General features: G+C 57.9%; 1 protein-coding gene across 1 annotated transcript in view; it reads right to left on the bottom strand.

Annotated features, from left to right (window-relative positions):
- Positions 1-930: 930 nt before the first annotated feature.
- DYNC1H1 (dynein cytoplasmic 1 heavy chain 1) overlaps positions 931-17,973 on the bottom strand; it is a 77,511-nt gene continuing 60,468 nt past the window's right edge. Inside the window, exons 49-78 of the mRNA XM_043557043.1 lie at positions 16,607-16,780; positions 16,374-16,493; positions 16,110-16,230; positions 14,803-14,998; positions 14,360-14,477; positions 14,056-14,271; positions 13,240-13,452; positions 13,002-13,129; positions 11,254-11,407; positions 10,441-10,587; positions 10,196-10,346; positions 9,445-9,698; positions 9,226-9,360; positions 9,042-9,136; positions 8,695-8,869; positions 8,457-8,532; positions 7,732-7,892; positions 7,423-7,534; positions 7,260-7,320; positions 7,049-7,172; positions 6,814-6,927; positions 5,751-5,921; positions 5,352-5,569; positions 5,154-5,257; positions 3,334-3,545; positions 2,804-2,957; positions 2,059-2,201; positions 1,774-1,942; positions 1,503-1,630; positions 931-1,282 (exon numbers count right to left, since the gene is read on the bottom strand). Of these exons, the coding sequence (XP_043412978.1) occupies positions 1,154-1,282; positions 1,503-1,630; positions 1,774-1,942; positions 2,059-2,201; positions 2,804-2,957; positions 3,334-3,545; positions 5,154-5,257; positions 5,352-5,569; positions 5,751-5,921; positions 6,814-6,927; positions 7,049-7,172; positions 7,260-7,320; positions 7,423-7,534; positions 7,732-7,892; positions 8,457-8,532; positions 8,695-8,869; positions 9,042-9,136; positions 9,226-9,360; positions 9,445-9,698; positions 10,196-10,346; positions 10,441-10,587; positions 11,254-11,407; positions 13,002-13,129; positions 13,240-13,452; positions 14,056-14,271; positions 14,360-14,477; positions 14,803-14,998; positions 16,110-16,230; positions 16,374-16,493; positions 16,607-16,780 (4,473 nt within the window). The 3' untranslated portion in view covers positions 931-1,153. The remainder of the gene's footprint in view (positions 1,283-1,502; positions 1,631-1,773; positions 1,943-2,058; positions 2,202-2,803; positions 2,958-3,333; positions 3,546-5,153; positions 5,258-5,351; positions 5,570-5,750; positions 5,922-6,813; positions 6,928-7,048; positions 7,173-7,259; positions 7,321-7,422; positions 7,535-7,731; positions 7,893-8,456; positions 8,533-8,694; positions 8,870-9,041; positions 9,137-9,225; positions 9,361-9,444; positions 9,699-10,195; positions 10,347-10,440; positions 10,588-11,253; positions 11,408-13,001; positions 13,130-13,239; positions 13,453-14,055; positions 14,272-14,359; positions 14,478-14,802; positions 14,999-16,109; positions 16,231-16,373; positions 16,494-16,606; positions 16,781-17,973) is intronic.

The raw sequence follows: 17,973 nt of genomic DNA, 5'->3' as shown, positions 1-17,973 counted from the left end.
GGCAGGCGTCCAGTAGGCGCAGCGGCTCCCGCTCAGGGCCTCTGGACTGGCGTCCGGTCCTCCCTGTTCAGGAACTTGCTCTGTGCCGGGAGGGCACGGCTGCTCTCGTGCTTGGGACCCTCACCTGTGTGTGCTGGGTGGGCAGAGGAGGTAGGCAGGACAGATGCCCATGGCGGCCTTTCTGTGGGCTCCCCTCATCCGTCCTTGGGCCTGGTCCCAGCCTATAGCCCTGTTCGGGAATACCGCTGCAGAAAAACTAAAAAACCTTATTTATCGGTTCAGAGAAGAACCTTTAAAACGGACCTCAATTTTCAATCAAGTAGAACTTTGGACTGCAAGGTGGCTTTCCCAGGATCCCTGATAGACCATTCCAGAACCGGGTGGGGAGGAGACTGGTTGCCAAGCCCTGGGGATGTTTGGAGCCTGGCAGTTGCCCAGAAGAGGTCGGGTCGGCGTCAGGGGCAGGTGCCTAGGCACCCACTCAGACCCGGCTCCTCACCCGGCTGGTGGTTGAGCCCTGCTCACGGGGGGGACCAGCAGCAAGAATAGACTTTTGTGGTGGGGGGGGGGGGCCTGTGCTCAGGCTCAGCTGGTCGCTGATCAACCCTAGGAGCTGCCATAAGGCACTCAACCCAGTTTCACAAGGAGCCCACACGCATCACGTCCGGTGTGAACAGTGAGCAGTTCGTGGGAACCAGCTGCTTCCCTGGGGTGTGGGGGGGTAGACACGGGATGGGTGGAGGCTGCCTGGGGGCGTCGGGACCCTCACGTGACACAGAAACCACCCGAGGGGTTGTGAGCAGGCCCAAGCCTGCAGGGTGCTAAGTCAGGACGGCCAGAACTGCTCTAGGCACGGGGAGTTGTCCTGGTGTCTGCAACGGGCCCCCACTTTCCACGCCGGGAGGAGAGGGGGACAGAAGAGGCGAGAGCTGGATCGTGCTTAGTGTTTTATTCCCGAGCAAACCAGGCTACGGAGCCTCCCAGGCACACAGCCGAGTCCTTCCTCTTCCCACCGTCCCGTCCCTCAGCCTCCAGTCCGCTTCCTCCAACCTCGAACCAACGACTTTCCTGTGACAAGTCCACTCCTTCCGAACGGTTTAATGACGAAGAAACGTTAAATAGTTACTACAGAAAAGGGACCGGGAGTCGGGTTTCACTCCGTGCAGAGGACGGCGACGCCACGCTCGTAGAAGCTACGTGGATCCTCCTTGGTGGCGATCTCAAAATCGACCGTGAAGATGAGGTCCGCACGGGTGAAGTTCAGGTAGACGGGCAGGGTCACCTGGGGGAGAGGGCAGGGCCTTACTGCCGGCTTCGGGAGAGGCAGGACACCGCGGGCATGGTGGACAGTGGCCCTGGTGATGGGGCGGCTTGCCTCCGCGTGGCCCTGGGGTCCTAGTGACGAGCTGGCCCCGGGGGAAGGGGGGTGATGGCTGCACCTGATCACTCGCGGCTGTGCGCACGGCCCCTGCCAACCCCAGGGACAGGAAGGGGCCACTTACTACGTTAGCCTTTCTCTCTGCGTTGGTCTGCTTGAGCCAGCGCAGCTGCGTCAGAGGGAGGACCGTGGAGATGGCGTGGGACAGCGACAGCTTGTTGTTATTGCACGTGGCCCCCTGGAGCTTCAACCCTGCGGGGAGAAGTCAGGCCCTGTCACCCGTGGGAAAGGCTGCCGGAATCTGTGACACCGCGCCCGGCCCTGGCGTGCTGCCTCCCGCGACCTCAGACACGGACTGGGAGCCACACCGGCACCCAACCTGGACCCCGACTCACCCGTGACCCCAAAGCTGCAGGCATCGAGGGTGGCACTCTGGGACGTGGTGACGTTGACTTCCAGGCAGAGCTCCTCCAAGGACCAGCTGTTGGCCTGGGCCACGTACTGCCTGGTGGCGGTGATGTAGGCCTCGGGCACGAACAGGCCGCCCAGGCACACGTGGATGTTCTGCGGGAAGGAGGGGCCCCCGTGAGTGGCGAGCACCAGCCACAGGGGATCTGTGCCTGTCCCCGAGCGGCCCCGGGGCTGCCCCTCCCCCGCACCACTTAGGAGCCGCTCCCCACCTTCAGCTCCTTCGCGCCGCCAGACGCAGCCGCCAGAGAGATGTTCTGTAGCTGTTTGATCCTCTCGCTGAAGTCGGCCACCCACTGAATGACGGTCATGCCCGCGGGCACCGTGTAGTGGGACCAGCTCCGAGGCAAGATCCCTGCGAGCGAGGTGACCCAAGCTCGGTTCTCACATCCCCGGCACAGGTGCTCGGACCTGCCAGAGCTCGCCTGTTTCCCCAGCTGCGCCTGCGCACGAGCACTCCGCCCGCCCCCTCCCCACACCACGTCTCCTGTCCTGGCTGGGCCCGCACCACCTCTGCCCTGCTCAGTTCAGTGTGGCTGATGGGGTGTACATGGAGGACCCCAGTGGCCCCAAGGGACACCGCAGCTGCTAACCCCCATCACGGAAGGGGCTGGGCGTCACCGGCAGGTCAGGCTCTTGAGACATCTGGGTGCTCGCTCCCTGTATCCTTCACGTCCCCACTTTTCCTCTGTGGTGGCCACCCTCCTAAAGACGGTAAAGATCTGAGGGAACGTTCAGGGCCCAGCAAGTAGGAAAAACAAATTCTTGGGCCCTTCGAAGCCTGACCCCCAGCTGCCCTCACAGGGAGGTCTGTGCAGATGGCAACGTGTGCGAGGCCGGGCAGGACCTGCCGACGCCGGAGGGCAGCAGCCACCTGGCCCCGGTGCGCCCTGCTCGGCGCCCCGTGAGGTGGACGTGGGGGGCCGGGCCCCAGGGCACGCCCGGGAGGGCCAGTACCTTTGACCAGCTCGTTTATGAGCGTGCGCAGGTAGTTGGTCTGCTTCTTCTTCCCTTCACACACTTGGACGACGTCCGCAAGGTCCTGGCGAACATCCTGAAGTAGTTTAGCCCCCATCTTCACTTCTCTCTCAAAGAACCTGAACAAAGGGTCCTAAAATTGTTCAAAGACACGGGAAGGCCAGGGTGAAGGGGAGAGTCAGGGAGAGGCCCCCTCTCCCGTGGGAGGCAGGCCCGTCCACACCAGGTCCCCCGCGGGGAGCCCGGGAGCTCACGGCTTCGCCGGAGCTCGCCCTGGGCCCGGGCCTCGGGCGAAGCTGGTCGGAAGCCTGCCACGGGCTGGGCCCTGGAACCACTGGCCTAGCGTACCCGGACGGACTACCTCGTAGAGCGCTTCTGGCCAGCTTCACAGGGTCGCCCCCTCTCACCCGAACCTGGGCCCGGGGGCCCGCTGGGACTACACTGAGCTCCGTCCGTCCAGCCCTCCGGGGCCACAGCCGCCAAGGGGCAGCCCCGCCCACTGCCGGCACCTTGATGTTCTCCACCGTCCGCTTGAGGTGGCTCAGCGTCTGGGGGATGAGGTGCAGCCAGTTGGACGCGGTGGTGTGCAGGGTCCTCATCCAGGCGGGCCGGCCGTCGGACGTGGAGTCCGTCCTGGCCTTCTTCTCCGTCTCGGCGTAGGCCAGGTCATCCTCGTCCTCCAGCATCTGCATCTTCAGCATCTTGCTGATCATGTCCACGCCTGGGCCGTAAACCCACCGGTGACGGAGGGAGGGGGACGGGCGGGAGATCAGAGGAAGAAGGATTTGAATGCAGAGGCCACAGAACACGCCTACCCATGAGGTACGAGCGAGGACGCGTTTCTGAAGCTCAGAAAGCGGCCGGGCCAAAAGATGAGGTGGCAGATGCAGTGGAAAACTACCGCCACATCCGGTCACGGCTGCTGGGGCTGAACCAGCAGCCTGAGCGCCAAAGACGAGAGCGAGGCTGCTCGAAGACTCGGAGTTCACCGTGAGGCTGGCAGAGCCCCGACCGCGGCTGCAGAGGGGTGGGCTCTGGGGCATGCCAGGCGCCAGCCAGAAAGGCTACTGCGCTGCTAACTCCGTGTGCCCTGGGCCGTCTGCCCCCCTGCTCCACCTCGAACACCGGCCCCCGTCCCGTTAAAGCCTGGCCTCACCCCCGCCCTCACAGGGTCCCGGAGTGCTCGAAGTCCAGTTCCTGAGCGGCATTGAAGGCCGGACCAGAGGGGACAGGCCGGCACGGGCTCCCATGTGGGGTGGGCAGCAGCCAAGCCTTCAGCGCTACCTGAAGGTGGGACTGGGTGTGACCAGCAGAAGGCTGGAGTGACGGCGGGAGCTTGTTAGTACAGGGACAGGGAGGGCATTCCGGCCAGCCAGGGTGAGCGACAAATCCTACAAACCAGTCCCCTGGGTGTTAATACCCTACGTGATCTCATCTCCGTACAGGCTGTCGTACAACAGAGCACTCGGGCCCAACCCTGGACCTGCCAGGACCTGCCCTGCACCGAGGCCTTGAACTCGCACAGCAGGCCAGCGTCTCGTCTCGGTGGCTTACAGGACCTCTGCCGCCTCGTGGGGGTGGGGTAGCCTGGCATGCCTTCAAAGTTGTCCTCAGAGAGCAAGCCTGGTAAGTAGGGGTTCTTGTGCAGAGTGGGGAGATGGCCCGAAGGGAACTGTCTGATCCTGTCCCCTCAGCTAGCTGTGTGAGTTTGGGGAAATCACAAGTTCTTTCTGGGCCCGGTTCCCATAAAGAGAAGTCTGGGTTAGATCAGCCGTTCATAAGCTTGCAGACACAGCAGCTGCCCGGAGGGCTTGTTGGAGCAGGGGGCTGGGCCCCCACTTCCCACTGCGGAGGTCTGAGGCAGGTCCTGAGAATCTGCATTTCTAAGAAATTCCAGTGAGGTTAATGCTGCTGAGAACCATACTTTGAAAACCTCTGCGTTAGCTAGTTCTTGAATACTCTTGGGAACAAAAGGAGAAAGAAAAATCTTCTGAGAAGTATCCTGATAAAAACTAACGGTTTTAAAACTTCACATAATACCAGGTGTCTTTTGACTCTTTTAGGCAAAACAGAAGAAATCATGTCTGAATGTAAGCTGATGCCCTAGATGTAACTTCCAGACCTCATTGACCGAAACACCAAGTTTTGTCCAGACCGAGCCTAGACTGCAGGGGAGGCACCAGCTGGGACCCACTCCAGTTCCCGTGCCTCCCCAGGGACGGAGCCAGGAGGGGCCAGGATCGGAAGGGCCAGCGGAGGGAGGGGGCAGGCCGAGGCCTGAGGCCTGACCTGGTCGGCACAGGGAAGGGGCTGCCCGTGGGGTACCCACCCTGGGTAGTGAGCAGGACTCTCTCCGCGTTGTTGGGCAGGCCCAGCCAGGAGGGCGTCTGCGTGTCGGGGAGCAGCTCCACCCACTGCACAAACTCCTCTCGCCTAGAAAAGCAGCACGTTGGGAAATGCCACCCCGGGTGACGCCGGGGACTGCCAGGCACGGCTGGGGTCTGGGTCACAGGAGGTAGGCCCGTACCTGATGCCGTCGGGCATTTGAATGTCTTTGTGCCCGTCGACCTTGCAGGCCAGCTTAAATTCACTATCGAAACTCTTCGTCGTGAACAGACGCTCCAGGAAAGTGTTAAGCAGACGCTGATCGAACTCGTTGTCCACCCGCCCGCCGTAGATGGACTGGGCCATCAAGGTCTTCAGTGCGGACCACGGGATCTTGTCTGGCGAGATGTTCTGCCTGCCCTGTGTGAGGAAAGCTGGGTTTGTGGGGGCAGGTCGGAGGGGAACCGGCACACCGGGTCCCTCTGTTGGTGGCGCGAGTCCTTCCTCACACCCACATCGAACACGACCCCCACCGTCGGCCACCACAGCCGTGCGCGCTCCCGAGCGTCCCCTCCCATCTGACACGGCAGCCCGCACTTGCCTTTGCCGTGTCATCCAGCCACGTGTCTACCGTGTCGCAGGCCGACCGCAGGTCAGACTCCCCAAATTCATACTTCTTTGACCACCCCAGGGGTGCGTATCGTAAGCGTTCTTGGATGATGGCATGGAACCAGGCCAGCAGGAAGTATAAGCGAGCACGCTCATTGGGAGACTGGGTGAGGAAGGTTATCAAAGACGGAACCCTTAGAAAGCAACATCCTTTCCAAGAAAACAGTGCAGCTTCTCTAACAAAGTTTTAAGAAGAGCTTTTTGGGGGAGCCCAGGGGACTCAGTCCATTGAGCATCCGACTTGGGCTCAGGTCGTGATCTCGTGGTTCGTGGGTTCGAGCCCCACGATGGACTCTGTGCTGACAGCTCAGAGCCTGGAGCCTGCTTCCGATTCTGTGTCTCCCTCTCTCTCTGCCCCTCCCCCGCTTGTGCTCTGTCTCTCTTTCAAAAATAAAAAGAGCTTTTCACCCTGAACCACACTGAACTTTAGGGCTTCTGACGCAGTACCGTTAACACTAATACCATTGCCAGAAATGAAGTGCTACTTTTCCTGTTAATTAAGATGTAATCCAATAACGCTGTAAAGATAAATTATTCAACTGTAGAAAATGATACAGAAAACAAATCTAAAATGGCCAGAAAAGGGGGATTATAGCACAAAATGAAACAGTACTTCAGAATTCCTCTCCTCTGCCCACGAGCTTGGTCTTTGGAGCCTCGGAGGGCACTGCCCAGCCTCAGGGGACCATGGTCAGGAGTGCAGGATTCTCATTTACCCCGGACCTAAATCTGGGCTCTGGTTAGAGCTGCACTGGGGGCGTCTGCTCTCCTGGGAGCCTGGCCGTCACACCCTCACAACAGGACACCGTGCAGGCATACTTTTCAGTCTGTTCACAGGAAGGGAATTTTGCCTACAGTTAAGTAGTACAATTTCCAGGGTTATCAGCCATTCTGGTGTTTCTGGGAGACGTGGGGACCCACTTCCGAATTTGCTGAAGGGACCTGGTCTCCTGGGCTTGTCCGGAGAAAGTGCCCCAGGAGAAAGCGACGCTTACCTTGCAAATGCGGGAGACGGGGATGCTGCTGAATGTCCTCAGCATGTTGGCCTTCACCCCCGGGGGTGGCTCAAACACGAAGATGCGGCCTGCACGGAGCAGGTTCACGGGCACCTGAGGAAGACACTGTTCCTGTCAGTGCCCTGGTTAACTGTGTGCTTCGGCTCCACACACACACGATTTCAGGTCAGAAAGATGGCAAACCAGCACTCAGAGCAACATGCCGAGCACACACCTTGGGGTTAATCTCCATGGTGAGGAACAGCCGGAAGCAGGCGTGCGGCTGCAGGGAGTGAAGCTTCTTCTCCAGCTGCATCAACCACCCCGGGGCCAGGTGCACGTTCTTCAGCATCACCCACCTGCACGAAGCGAGAGCCACAGCTACACTTCACGTTTCTGCTCTGGATTCTTGGGAACCGAGGCTTTTTCAAACAAGACAGGCCTACCTGCCGGACTTGACGGCTGTATTGATGGCTTTATCTGCTTGGTTGAAGCCTTCGGCCGAGCCTGGTGCCAGAAAGCTTAGTGTCAGCACGGCAGGCTTGGACTTCAGTGTCCACCGTGAGTTCTGAGGGGCTTCAGCCCGAAAAACCCACCAAGTGCCCTTACCGATTGCGATTGAAGTGATCTGCGTGTTCTGTTCTGCTGCAAGGTCTTCGACGTGCCCGCTGGCGTCATACCCAGGCACAGAGCACATCAGGACAGGAGTATTCGGCTTTACCTGCAGATGCAGAGGTCAGCACTAAGACCGGGAGTCTGTGGAGAGGAGAGGCCTGTGGGGCGGGCCTTGCGAAGATTCCCCCGGCCCCAAGGTGCGGGGGCTGGGAGCCGGCCAGGGTGGGAGTCTAGCAGGTGAATGGCCCGACAAGACGGCGCCAGGTGAGGCCCCCCCGAGCCTGCTGGGAGCCAGAGCCGCACCTCTGTGTCCACGATGTGAGTCAGGTCAAGAGGCTGCTCCATGATGGACATGAAGGACTCCCCGAGGTTTGTGGAAACAAACATGTGGGCCATGGCCAGCAGGCGATCAGGGCGGAAAGCCTGAATCAGGAGCAGGCGGTGGATGGCGTGCCCGATGGGTGCTGGAACGAGGCATGTGGAGGGTTGTGGGGAGGACACGGCCCAGACTGCCCCGCTGGGACTGGTCTGGCTACAAGTCCCCGCTCGGATGACAGCTCAGAATCATGCCGCCACCTCTGGTCTTCTCTGCCCCAAGGAGAACTGCCACCCTCTCCTGTCTTCAGCGAAGCCCCTGGACACACCTGTGCTCACGTCTACCACATGGGCCTCTCTGTGGGCACGGTGGCAGTTACCAACTTCACGTGACTCCACTGCCAGCCCTGTCCCTGCTGCCCCGTGGCCGTGGACACCCTGCCCACTGGCCCGAGGCGGGCTAGCACAGGGCCTGGGGCACTACACTCAGAACTAGCCAATCTCTCCCTTAACATCGGGCAATGGTCTTCCTGTCTCTCTTGGTCTTTAAGCAAGAGTGGGAACACGAATTAGGACCTGAAGATTTTATACCGAGACACTTATTTTAGGAACTGGTGACTTTCTCGGAGGTGTCCCTTCACTCAGGCGGCAAAGCCCAATTTTACATTTGGGTCCAGAATGAAAACACCAGGGAGGCCTTGATGCGGGCTTACTTGAGGGGGCTTCTTCACTCCAGAGGTACGGGACCGTCTGCTCTGGGGAGCTGCTGTCCAACCAGATGCCGAATTGCTGTGGACACAACGGGAGAAGCGTCGCCACGGAGCACAGCCCGTTTTTGTGGGCAGAGAAGTTGGGATGAATACATCAGACGGCTGACGTGTGCGCACGACACATGCAATTCCTAACTGCCAACTTCCTGGGAAGAGGCTGGGACGCGTTCAGAACACTCACCTCGTCGGCCTGAACCTTTGCAATCAGATCTTTGAAGGCAGGGAGACAGCTCAACCTCACGACGGCCTCGGCCTGCTCCACGGTCAGGCCCTGGATCTTGGGCGTCGAGCCAGCACTCAGGACGATCTCCTTCCCTCTCAGGAAGTGCTGGAATTCGGCGTCGTAGGTGGGCTCCCTGGGAAGGGGGCAACGAGTTAGCAAGGGTCTCAGATTCACTTCTGCACTCACTAAAAGAGCGGTAACAGCAAAGACTTTTTTTCCTCTCTTTAAGCCCTTCAGATGCTAGCAGACAACCTACAAGATGACAGCGCCCTGCGGGGACAAGTGCAGCAGGGCGGCGGCCTTACCCGATGGTGCCCTTCAGTTTGATTCGGGCCAGCAGCATGGCGAAGGTGATGTGGTCCTGGTGCAGCATGCCTCTGGCCACCCGGTTGAACGCCACCTGGGGACAAGAGCGGGAGACGCTGCCGTCCCCGGAGAACGACCTCCCACCTTCCCTCCCTGGGGACAGCCAAGCGCCGGGCTCTCTACCTGGAAGAGGTCCTTTGTGATGATGGAGAGGCGCTGCGTGTGGTCTGTGATGCCCTTGAGGTTCGGGTTCTCGTACAAGACGTTGTGGTAAATGTCCAGGAAAAACTGGAGGGAGTACTGGTACAGGAAGTGGATCTGAAAGGAAGCAGCGGGCGACGGCCATTAGGCAGGAGGGCACAGAGCGAGCACCATCCCGCGGCGGGTGGCTCCCGCGGTCACCTGCTTCAGGGACTCCATGGTGAAGTAGATGCTGCTGCAGGCGGTGGACAGCGGCAGGTACTGCTGAGACACGGTCTCCACCTCCTGCATGACGATGTCCGTCTCCTCCACTTTCCTCGTCACCTCGGCCGCCTCTCTCTTGAGGTTCTCCAGGGTCGTTATGATGGTGTCGTCGTCCAAGATGCGTCCTTTCACCTCGTTCAGAGCTTGCAGCAGAGACTTCTCGAGCTGGCGTAAACGCAGCTGGAACTCTCCTGAAACGGTCACAACGTCCAGAGTCTGCACCGCTTGCTTCTTCCAGAAAGAGAACTCCCCTGAGTGTCTGAATAAACCTGACATGTTCTAGAACCTTAATTAAAATTTTAGCTCCAAGGGGTACCTGGGTGGCTCAGTCAGGTCACGATCTCACGGTTTGTGAGATCGAGCCCTGCGTCGATGGTGCGGAGCTGGCTTGGGATTCTCTCTCAAAATGAACTTGAAAACAGTACAAAAAAGGTTCAGCCCCCCCGCCCCTCCCTCAGGGGTGCCTGGGTGGTTCAGTCTTAAGGTTAAGCGTCTGACTCTTGATTTTGGCTCAAGTCATGATCCCACGGTTTGTGGGTTTGAGCCCCACGTCAAGCCCCTAGCACCGGCTTGGGGTTCTCGCTCTCTCCCCCTCTGTCTCAAAAATCAATAAACTTACAAAGAAAGAAAGGAAGTTCAGCCCCCAGCTTGCTCCAAGACTCCCAAAGCTACAGAGCCAGAAACGCACCTTGAAGCTTAAGAAGATCGGAACGCTTTTCGTCCACATCAGGCCTTTCTGCCTTAAGTACTTCATTCAAACACTGGCTCTGCAAGCTGCTGCGGGTGACCGTGAAGTTGACAAAGGTAACGCGGGAACACAGGTCTGGCGGAAACTCCACCTGCCACAAGGGTAAGAGAACAGTCCGCTTTGTCACCGGAGCTGCGACAGAGAGCGCCGCCGCAGATGTGAATCCCAAGTGCCCCGGTCCTTACGGTTGGATCTCGGGTGGACAGGAAGATGACAAATGATGGTGACAAGTCTATATCCTGGTCGCCGAGGGTAATCAGCACTCTCCCCCCAGTTCGCCGAACTTCGCGGTTCAGCACTGGATTCAAAACCGGATCGTAGCTTTCCACATCCTAGACGCACACACAGGAAGTTTCACGGTTGGGGTTTTACAACATGTATCTTCACCCAAATAACTGTTTTGACGCTGACCTAACCAGACGAACACACCGCAGAAGCTACCCAGCCGCTTAGACCTCCCCATCCAGTACGGCAGCCACCAGCACCTGTGACGGCCTGATTTAAATAAAAAATTCAGGGGCGCCTGGGTGGCGCAGTTGAGCGTCCGACTTCAGCCAGGTCACGATCTCGCGGTCCGTGAGTTCGAGCCCCGCGTCAGGCTCTGGGCTGATGGCTCAGAGCCTGGAGCCTGTTTCAGATTCTGTGTCTCCCTCTCTCTCTGCCCCTCCCCCGTTCATGCTCTGTCTCTCTCTGACCCAAAAATAAATAAACGTTGAAAAAAAAAAATTTAAATAAAAAATTCAGTTCCTTAAGCGTATTGGCCACACGTGTCTACCACCATCCTGGATGGCACAAAGCAGAACACTGCCATCAGTGCAGAAAGTTCTAGTGGACGGTGATGACACATAAACACTTTCTTTTGGATTCGCTTTTTACAGAACAATTGTAAAGCTTTTTTTTTTTCTGACATTAAAGGAAGTCTTACAAAGGTAAAAAACTACCCCTGTTCGCATCACGTAATCTAGTTTTGTTCCACGCCAACGGCCGGATGCACACACCTGCACCAGAAGGGGGTTCCCGAACCTCAGCGCACTCTCCAGGTTCTTGCGGAAGGCATCGTCTAAGAAGCTGGTGCGCGTGATCTTGCGGTCCTTGTACTCATTCATGATGAATTCTGTGGCCTGGCCAGAGGGGTCGATGATCAGCGGGTACCTGAGGGTGAGGCCACATGAGTGCAGGCTCGAGGAGCCCACAACGAGACGACGGGAAGGCTGTTCCCACTACTCGAGGGCAGCTTCCAGACAACCGTAACAAATCCTTGATGCCGAAGCCTACGGAAGCACTTCTGCAAGCAGCTAACAGAGTCACGCACTCTCTGGAGCAGGGCAGAGTCACAAGCTCTTTCTCCGCTGGGACACAGGTTCTTCTCTAAGCATCCAGCACGCGCTTTTCTCCAGGTGCCGAGTGCGCTCTGCTAGAATTACCATTCCGTGTACTACTGCCCTTCCAGAACCAATGCTCAGCAGCACCTACCGCTAACAGGTACAGACGGCTCAAGCCGCCAGGGACCCTGACAAATAGCAGACACAGCTTAATCCTCAGGAGAAGCCTATGAGAAGGTACTGAGAGCACGTCTGTTTTACACGTGAGGAAGACGGGGCACTAAGAGGCTACAGGGATTTGTCCAGAGTCACGTGCATGACCAATTAGTTTTTAAAAATCATAATGCACACAGGTGCTTGTACAAAATCCAGAAGCTACAAAAGGGCGTGCGGTGAGAAGAACCGCCTCCCTCCTCTGGCTTTTGTTACCAGTTTCTGACCTGTCTACTCGGGGAAGGGTCAGGTGTTTGCAGACACGTGTGTGCGTGGGCACGTGCGTCTGCGGGGATGCGGCACCCACTCCCCTTGCGCACGGTCTGCTGGAGCCTTCTCTGAACGCACACTCGGAAAGGCCTGGTCTGCAGGACCCCAGCCGTCCACTACGGCGGTGCACCGTAATTGCTTAACTGGCTCCTACTGAGGGGCACGGGAGGTGTTTTCAGTCTGTCAGTCACATTCTGTCCTGACACTTGTCATGCTTCACGTGGGCCAAGCTACTGTTGAATAAGCACATAGGGGTGTGTGTACTTCCCATTCAGGTGAATCCAGCTCTGCGCAGACCACACCGATGGACCGATAATCTCACCAGCACATCTGGCGAGACACGGAGCCGCTGGTGGGGCCTGAGGATTTGCTCCTAAAATCAAATGACACCTGCAAGGGGCTTCATCCTCTACGTGTCCCTGGGACCGTGAAAGACTTCAAGATGTGGAGATAAAGTCAGAAAACACTGACGGCGTCTGGCTTTAAGAGCTGCCACACAGGAGGGTCAAGCCTCAGGGCGTGTGGCCCTGTACGTGGGGTGGGCCCTGAGGACCCCCTGAGCCAGTGTCAAGCCTGCCCTCCCTGAAGTCACCCTCCACCTCTAACTCTGGCCTCCTTAAACCACAAACTGGGTGCCACTTTCTCCCTTAACTCTCTTTAGCTAAATATTTTCAGTTCTTGTAATATTTTTGTAATTATGTTTTTGTCGTCCACCCCGACACACAGCCCGCCAATCAGCTCTGAAAGGTGGCACGAGAGGCCTTCGCTGCAGAACAATTCGGGCGGTGGGGAAGCGGGGGTGGGATCAGAGACGAGCGCTGGGCCTGCCTGCGTGCTCGCCCGTTTCCAAGTTTCCCTTCATCTCCTCAAAGATGTATTCTGAAGAAACACAAAACCACGGGGTCGCCGCACATAAGTGCTCCCTGTGCACGAGCGCGTACCTGTTGAAGCGCTTCAGCATGATGGCGTTCTCCGTGCACAGGTCGTCAGCGGGTAGGGAGCTGGCTTGCCAGCGAAGGCGCTCGTCGGCGTTGGAGAGGTACTCGGTCCGCGCGATGTCTGTACGGAACTGAAAGTGAGGGCGGTTACCTTTCCTCCTCCAAGCTCCAGGCGCACTGTTTCCGGGCCAGCGTGGAAACGGCTGACCGGGCGCCAGGCCAGAACCCCATGGCCCGTTACCTGGATGTTGGCCTGCTGTAAGTGGTGGGACCACGTGGTGAACAGGTTCTGGCGCATCTGCTGGTCAAAGTAACCCGCGTAGGCGATGAACGCGGCCGACAAGAGGCAGTCCCCGGCGATGGTGGACATCTGGTTTTTGAAAGTTTCACTTGTTTTTTCCCATCGTTCACGTTCGGCGGACAAGCTCTTCAGGAGAGCAGTGCTCCGGTTGACCTACGGGGAAGATCCAACAGGATTTATACCAGAAAGTGAAAATTGGTTCCCCCCACAGGGCTCTGGGAGGGCTGTTCACAGGCCCAGAGGACAGAGGACCCAGCTCCTCCACGACTAAGGATGATACGGGCCTCAGAATCTAATCAGGCCTCAAGAGAGTGTAGAGAAGCAGGGGTAGCCTTGAGACACGTGCGTGAGTGGAGACGGGGCAGGGAGAGGGCCCGGGGTGGACAGAACAGCAGGTGGGGGTTGGCCTAGAGAGAAGAGACACTGCTGGCAGGAGAGGAGAATATTCCGGGGAGTCAGGAAGAGTGTGGGCATGACGATGGACACAGCAGTGAATGCAAGACTCGGACAACCATGTCCTTGGTGACCCCACAGGTTGGCTTCAGATCGCCCCCTGGTGTCCACCTGTCCTAATTAACGCAGCCCGGTGACCCAGGAGGCCAGCAGGCCCTCTGGGGACAGAGCTGGCTGGCAGACAAGAAGGCGGGCACACACGCGGGAACGTGTATGAGGCACCAGGAGCACCTCATGTCAGACCCCACGAAGAACTGAGAGGAGCCGGCAGAGAAGAGTGCGCCCGCCCGGCGACAAACTTACTTTCGCTTCGACAGCGGCCAGGTCTGCCTTGATGGCCTGGGCCTCCGAGATCAGGACTGCGTACTCCTCCTTGTAGCGGGCGATGCTGGCTTCCAAGTCCCGGATCATCTGTTCCACCTCGTTGGCCTTCTGCTGGTTGTCCTTAGCGTCGTCCTCCAGCTTCTGTAGCTCGTTGCGCAGGGGCTCCACCCGCTTTAACATGTCGGCGTAGTTGAGCTGAAAAAGGCAGACGGTAATTAACTCTTCCCGAGTGACGAGACTGGAGGGGACTTTTCCCACGGAAGCTCCCGGCCACGCCACTTACCTGCGCGATGGCCCATTTCACCATAGGGCCGCAGGCCAGGGAGGCCCGGTTGACAATCTCGTAGTTGTAGCTTGGATTGGACATATAGTTTTTCTTCATCTTCTCCCTTATGGCGTCGCTGCAAAAGAGGGATTGTGTTTCTAAGCACGTGTGGGGCAGAAGATTTTAAAGGCCAGTTCTCATCTGTTGCCCCAGTGACCACGGAGGATGAGCTGGACCACCCGTGTTCCGGGGGATGGTGGTCTCTGACCTTCCCGCCCCCACGCTCCGACGGGCGTCAGTGCCCAACGCCAGCTTTGAGTGAAATGGCTTAGAAGGCATTTGTGCAGTTGATGTAACGGATGCCACCTTCTGACACAACAGGCCACGGTGACAGGGCCGCGCGAAAGCAGGGAAACCTCTCAATGCCGGAGCGCTGTCTCCTGCTTCCTGGCGACGCTCACCTGATCTCCTCTGCGGAGAAGTTGACGATGGTGGGGATGAAGTTCTCCCTCATGATGATGGAGCGGATCTGCTTCCAGTCTGTGGTGCTCTCGCCCAGCAGCAGGCAGATGGACTCGAGCGCCAGCTTCACGGCGGCAGGGGGGTTGGCCATGGATCGCACCTCCACCAGGTGCTGCTTCTTTATCGACTTCACGGCTGGGCACCACGGTGGCAGGAGGGGCGGGAGGGCAAGCAGGTGAGGTGCGGTGGCACAGCAGAGCCGTGGCTCCGACGAGGAGGAGGCCACCGCTCAGAAGGCTGCAGCGAGCAGGACTTTCTGTCTTTAAACCCCCTGGAATAGCTGGCCTTTTAAATAACTCTGAAGCTCTCCCGGCACTAAAGGCCACACTGAACATTCCGTAAAAAGCAGGAAGCTGCCCTTTGGCGATGTCTCACGGGTCCCCGTTAGTTCCTTTACCCCCATAAAGACTTAAAACGTTGACACATTTCAATTATGTACTTACCTTACACAATTTAAGCAACAATATTTACATTCTGCCATAATCTAGAAGCTGTCTGCTTGGCTGGCTGAATATGTAGAATTAACAGCTCTAAAAAAAGGATGGCCGACGCCTTCTACAAGCTAAACTGCACTTTTTCCAGTCTGAACTTTTACTAAAACACTTTTTCACTGGTTACTCGGCAGTAAAAATTAAGTTCCCTTCGAAATTAGATTCTCAAGGAAAATCTATAGTTTGGATGGTGTAACAGGAAGAGCGCACGTTTGAAACAGGCGCTGATGGGCCGCGAGCGAGCAAGGCATTGGGCCGGATCCCGGCCCAGATCCTGGCCCAGGCGCTATGGTGTCCCGCAGGAGCCCGTGTCGATGAGGAATGGGCAGCGACTGCCATGGGTACGCAAATTAGCATTCGCTGGTCTGGCCAGAAAACGCGTAGATAACCCCAAGACGACACTACACACTTCAAGGCATTTCTGGGTGAAACTCCAGTCGGATTCATAAATAGCGTCTTCATGTAATTATTGTCAAATTAAAAAACAAACGTATTCACATAAAACATATTTTGTCAACTGTCTCCTACGAGAGGGGCTCGGCTCTGGTGGAAGCAGAGAGCCCCGTGGGGATTTGCTTTAAGGAATGAAGACCATCTTTGGTGTTTAGAAAAACCTTCAGGTATTTGCCAGTGATGCTTCCAGACACGCACGCGCCTCTGGGGGCAACCCGGGCACAGCCCCAAGCTGCACAGCCAGCCCCATGGACAGAAGATGCCCCTTCTAGAAAGCCAGACCCCCGACAGCTATGACGTACCATTCTGGGCCTCAATGACCGCAGGCTCCACCTTGTCGAGATCTTCTTTGACGCTCATCTGTTTGTCTGCGATGACTTCCTGCTGCTTGTGCAGCTGTTCCTGAATTTCTTGGCTCATCACCTGGTGAGAGGGACGGCTCAGCTACCGGTCCGCGCCGTGCTGCCGAGTGCGACCCGAGCAACGGTCCTCACTCCACTGGGCGCTCCGCCCCCACCCAGCAGTCTGAAGCCCACCCGGACGAGACCTCCACGCCCGGCAAGCACCTTTTTCTTCTCGGCCTCCTGCTGGTCCTTCACCATCTTCTTCAGCTTGTCATTGGCGGCCGCGTTCTTCACCTCCAGCTCCTGGCTCTTTATACGCAGGTCGCGCCGCAGCTCCTCCACCTGTGGGACGGGCGCCGCGTCAGGGGGACAGAGCCGCACAGAAATTTCCCGGAAAGGGGTCCTCACGCCAGCCCCCTGCCCGCAAGCAAAGCGAGCACCCGGGATGGACGTACCTGGTCGACAGTTTCCTTGATCTTCCTGAGCCCGACGTTCAAATGCATCTGCTGCTCCTCCAGCTCACTCCGCTTCTCGTGGAACAGGTTGGCGTAGTGGTTAATGAAGTCCAGGTAGTGGCGAGGTGTGATGGCCATCGTCCGGCCCCCTCGCTTTGCTAGCCGAGCATTAGCCTTTGAGAAGACAGTGAAATCTTTTCGCTCTCGAGGACGTTCTCTGCGATTTGCCCTCCAAACGCTAACTGCTCTGTAGGCTGCCGAGTGACCTGGGGCAGGGACCCAGCCCCGAGGAATCACCCTTGAGACGCACCGGGTGGCTCGGTGGGTCGAACATCTGACCCTCGGTCGCAGCTCAGGTCACGATCTCACGGTTTGTGAGACTGAGTCCCGCACCAGGCTCTGCACTGACAGCACGGAGCCTGCTTGGGATTCTCTTTCCCCCTCCCTCGCACACGTGCTCACTCTCTCTCAAAATAAACACACATGAGAAAAAAAGGAGTCACACTTGAGTTGGGGTCTCAGCTCAGCCTCCTACAAGATCTCAGGGAGCCCCGGGAACCCCTAAGCTCGCTCGTCAAACCTCTGATGACCCTGGCGACCTCACACGTGTACAGCTGGGGGGCACTGTGTAATGCCGTGCCTCCTAGGCCTTCTGCTTATTTTCCACGGACACCAAAGTAAGAGGTGGCACCAGGAAGAGGGCGAGAGGCGCGGCTCCGCGGGACCAGCTGCTCCGGCCTCTCCGGCCACGGCACGAGGACACGAGCCCAGCCAAGGAAGCCAGGGCAGGGCTACCTTCCAGAGGCAAGTGGAGGCAGCCTGCAGGTAATGGCAGGGGGTGGCAGGGTAGTGGTCGACTGGACGCCCACAGGCTCAGAGTGGTCTTTACGAATGCCTTTCAGATGGGAGCAGATGGGACTCTTCCATGATGAGGAGCCTAAAGCAAGGGACGGCAAACCCTGGCCAGTGGGCCAGACCTGGCCGCTGCCCATTTCTGCAGACGAAGTACTAGTGGCACACGGCCAAACCCACCCGTTTCCATGCGGGCCGTGCAGGCTCTGTGTATCAAGGCAGGGCCAAGCAGTCAAGAGACCCTCCTGGTCCACGAAGCCTCAAACATGAACTATCTGGCCTTTTACAGGAGAAGTATGCCAACCCCTGGCCTAGGATAAAGAACCAGGACCCGTGCACCTAGCGGCAACGAGAAAAGGAAAGCAGAGTAGAACGCTTTACGGAAGCAGAATCCACAGAGCAGCGAAGGTCAAGGATCTCAGGAGGTGCAGCCTGGTAAGTAGGAGGATGTGTCACCGAAAGAGTTAGCAGCGAGCAATGGCATTGTGCCTAATATGCAATACCCTAGGGTCTCG

Source organism: Prionailurus bengalensis, chromosome B3 (assembly GCF_016509475.1).
Source record: "Prionailurus bengalensis isolate Pbe53 chromosome B3, Fcat_Pben_1.1_paternal_pri, whole genome shotgun sequence".
In the NCBI taxonomy this organism is placed as follows: domain Eukaryota; kingdom Metazoa; phylum Chordata; class Mammalia; order Carnivora; family Felidae; genus Prionailurus; species Prionailurus bengalensis.
Note: the sequence above shows the minus strand (reverse complement) of the source record. Positions and strands in the feature narration are given on the sequence as shown.